The 1,969-nt window shown below is 55.6% G+C and overlaps 1 protein-coding gene across 1 annotated transcript in view; it reads right to left on the bottom strand.

The window, feature by feature from the left end:
- Positions 1-295: 295 nt before the first annotated feature.
- PSEUBRA_001641 (uncharacterized protein) overlaps positions 296-1,969 on the bottom strand; it is a gene marked incomplete at both ends in the record, with an annotated part of 2,488 nt that continues 814 nt past the window's right edge. The window contains one exon of the mRNA XM_059464647.1: positions 296-1,924. Coding sequence (XP_059321187.1) covers positions 296-1,924 — 1,629 coding nt within the window. The remainder of the gene's footprint in view (positions 1,925-1,969) is intronic.

The raw sequence follows: 1,969 nt of genomic DNA, 5'->3' as shown, positions 1-1,969 counted from the left end.
CCCTAACCCTAACCCTAACCCTAACCCTAACCCTAACCCTAACCCTAACCCTAACCCTAACCCTAACCCTAACCCTAACCCTAACCCTAAGGTGTGCTGAATGATTGGATTGCCGCTTGATGGTGTGAGACTTGTATTGCCGTCAGCTCTTCTTGCTACTTGCTGGGGCAGACAGCAAGGGGGACTCGCAGTTTTGGAAATTCCTTAGCAGGGGATTGGCGAGTCCCCCTTTGGCGTGTCTTGCCAAATTCTCCTCCACACTCCTTTTTGAAATTTCTGCGCGTGTCCATGACCATCAAGTCTGAACCAGCGTGAGGATCTTGTAGCTGTGCGCACCAACATTGATCAAGCCAAGGTACGGCCCTTGACTATCGAGTGGAATGACATGGCATGAATAGCCCATGCGTACTAGCCGCAAATGGGCAAACGCAACATCAAAGGCTCCAGCAATGCCGTGCAAAAGCAGCATCTCTTCTGGAAGTGTCAACTCGGCACCTTCTTCTGCAAGCCGCTCAAGAAGTGCATCTGCAGCTGGCCGGCTGGCTGTGCCAAGATGGTTGGTCACTGCCGCTGGATAGTCACGCAACCAATCCAGTGCCTCGTCTTGAATCTCTGCTGGAGATTGCTCACCGTGTTCTTGCTCCAGCATCCTGGACACGCACTGCAGAAGCAAGTGTTCCACAGTTGCGTATATGTTTGAACGTTTGAGACCACGCAGATCCTGCCTTGTGCTGAGATTCCGCAAGAGCACACCCTCAGGTTGCGGACGGAACGCAAGCTCCAACACGTTGGCAACCAGCGCATCCAGGTTGACGGTGAGATGACCGCCCTCCGCCTCTCTTGCAATGTGAGCACGGAAGCGCTGCTTGCTGAGCGCATGCTGGCAGTCCTGGCGGTTGCACCGCACTCGGAATGCATCTGCCCTGCCAGTGCGCTGATAGGTGCCACGCTGGCGGCATGCTTGACACCGCAAGTGGATCTGGAGGTGCGAGAAGAGCTCTCGTGCTTGCGCTGCAGTCTGGAAGCGCTCCAGCTGCTGTTCCAAGGCGGTGGCGGCCTGGCTCTGCTTCCACCACGCATTCCGGCTGTCCAGTGGTGTTGGCTTGCGTCCTGGATTCCAACCAATGGCATTGTACAGATCAGTCACTGCCTGCCGCTGCACTAGTGTTGACGGCTTGGCTCCCTCTCCAGAGAAGAGCCGTTTCTCTTCCGCAATGGTAAGCATGGCATCCACGTTGGTATACACTGCGTTCCTTGAGAACGTGTGTGTGATGAGCTGCTTGTCTCCAGCGTCTTCTGAGAAGAGGAACTGCGCATCCAGGTATCGGCTGGCCTCTGCTGCTTCCTGTGCTTGCGCAAGTGTTGCTGCCTGCACAGTCAACTCGAGCCGTATTCCTTGTCCCAGCGTTGGTGCTGCTTGTTGGATGCGTTGCTTCCAGGACTGCAAAGCTGTGATGCGGTTTTTGACCACTCCAACCAACATTGGCTGAAACCCTTTGCCGGCACCTGCAGCACTGGCTTTGAGCAAGTGCGTGAGCTTGGAGTACGCTTTGAAATGGGACAGTCCGTCCTCCCGCCGGCTCCACTTCAGCTCCACACCGCCATAGCCCCGGCCCACTTGCATTGCCAGCGGATACTGTTTGTAGCGGCCTCTGCGTGTTCTTGGAGCTAGAACCGTCAAACTCCTTGTGTAGACTGTGCGCCCAATGTCATACAGGTTGGTGTGCTGTAGCGGGTGAGGCTCCACCTCTGCTGGATCAACAAAGCGCTCGATCGGCACCTTGATGCCAAATGCAGACATGCGTATGCTCTCGCAGCCAATGTCTTGCAATGCCTCCACCATGATGGCCACATCCACCCGCAGCTCTCCGTACGTAAGAGTGGTTGCATTTGGAGATGGCAGAAGCGTTGCAAGTTGCGGTGGCTGGGAAAGACGGTCTACCAACGGAAGCTTGTACTCTGGAGCAAA

The sequence above is a fragment of the Kalmanozyma brasiliensis genome, assembly GCF_000497045.1.
Source record: "Kalmanozyma brasiliensis GHG001 unplaced genomic scaffold PSEUBRA_SCAF14, whole genome shotgun sequence".
NCBI classification, from domain to species: Eukaryota; Fungi; Basidiomycota; class Ustilaginomycetes; order Ustilaginales; genus Kalmanozyma; species Kalmanozyma brasiliensis.
The sequence above is the reverse complement of the archived record's forward strand: the minus strand, read 5'-3'. Positions and strand labels throughout refer to the sequence as shown.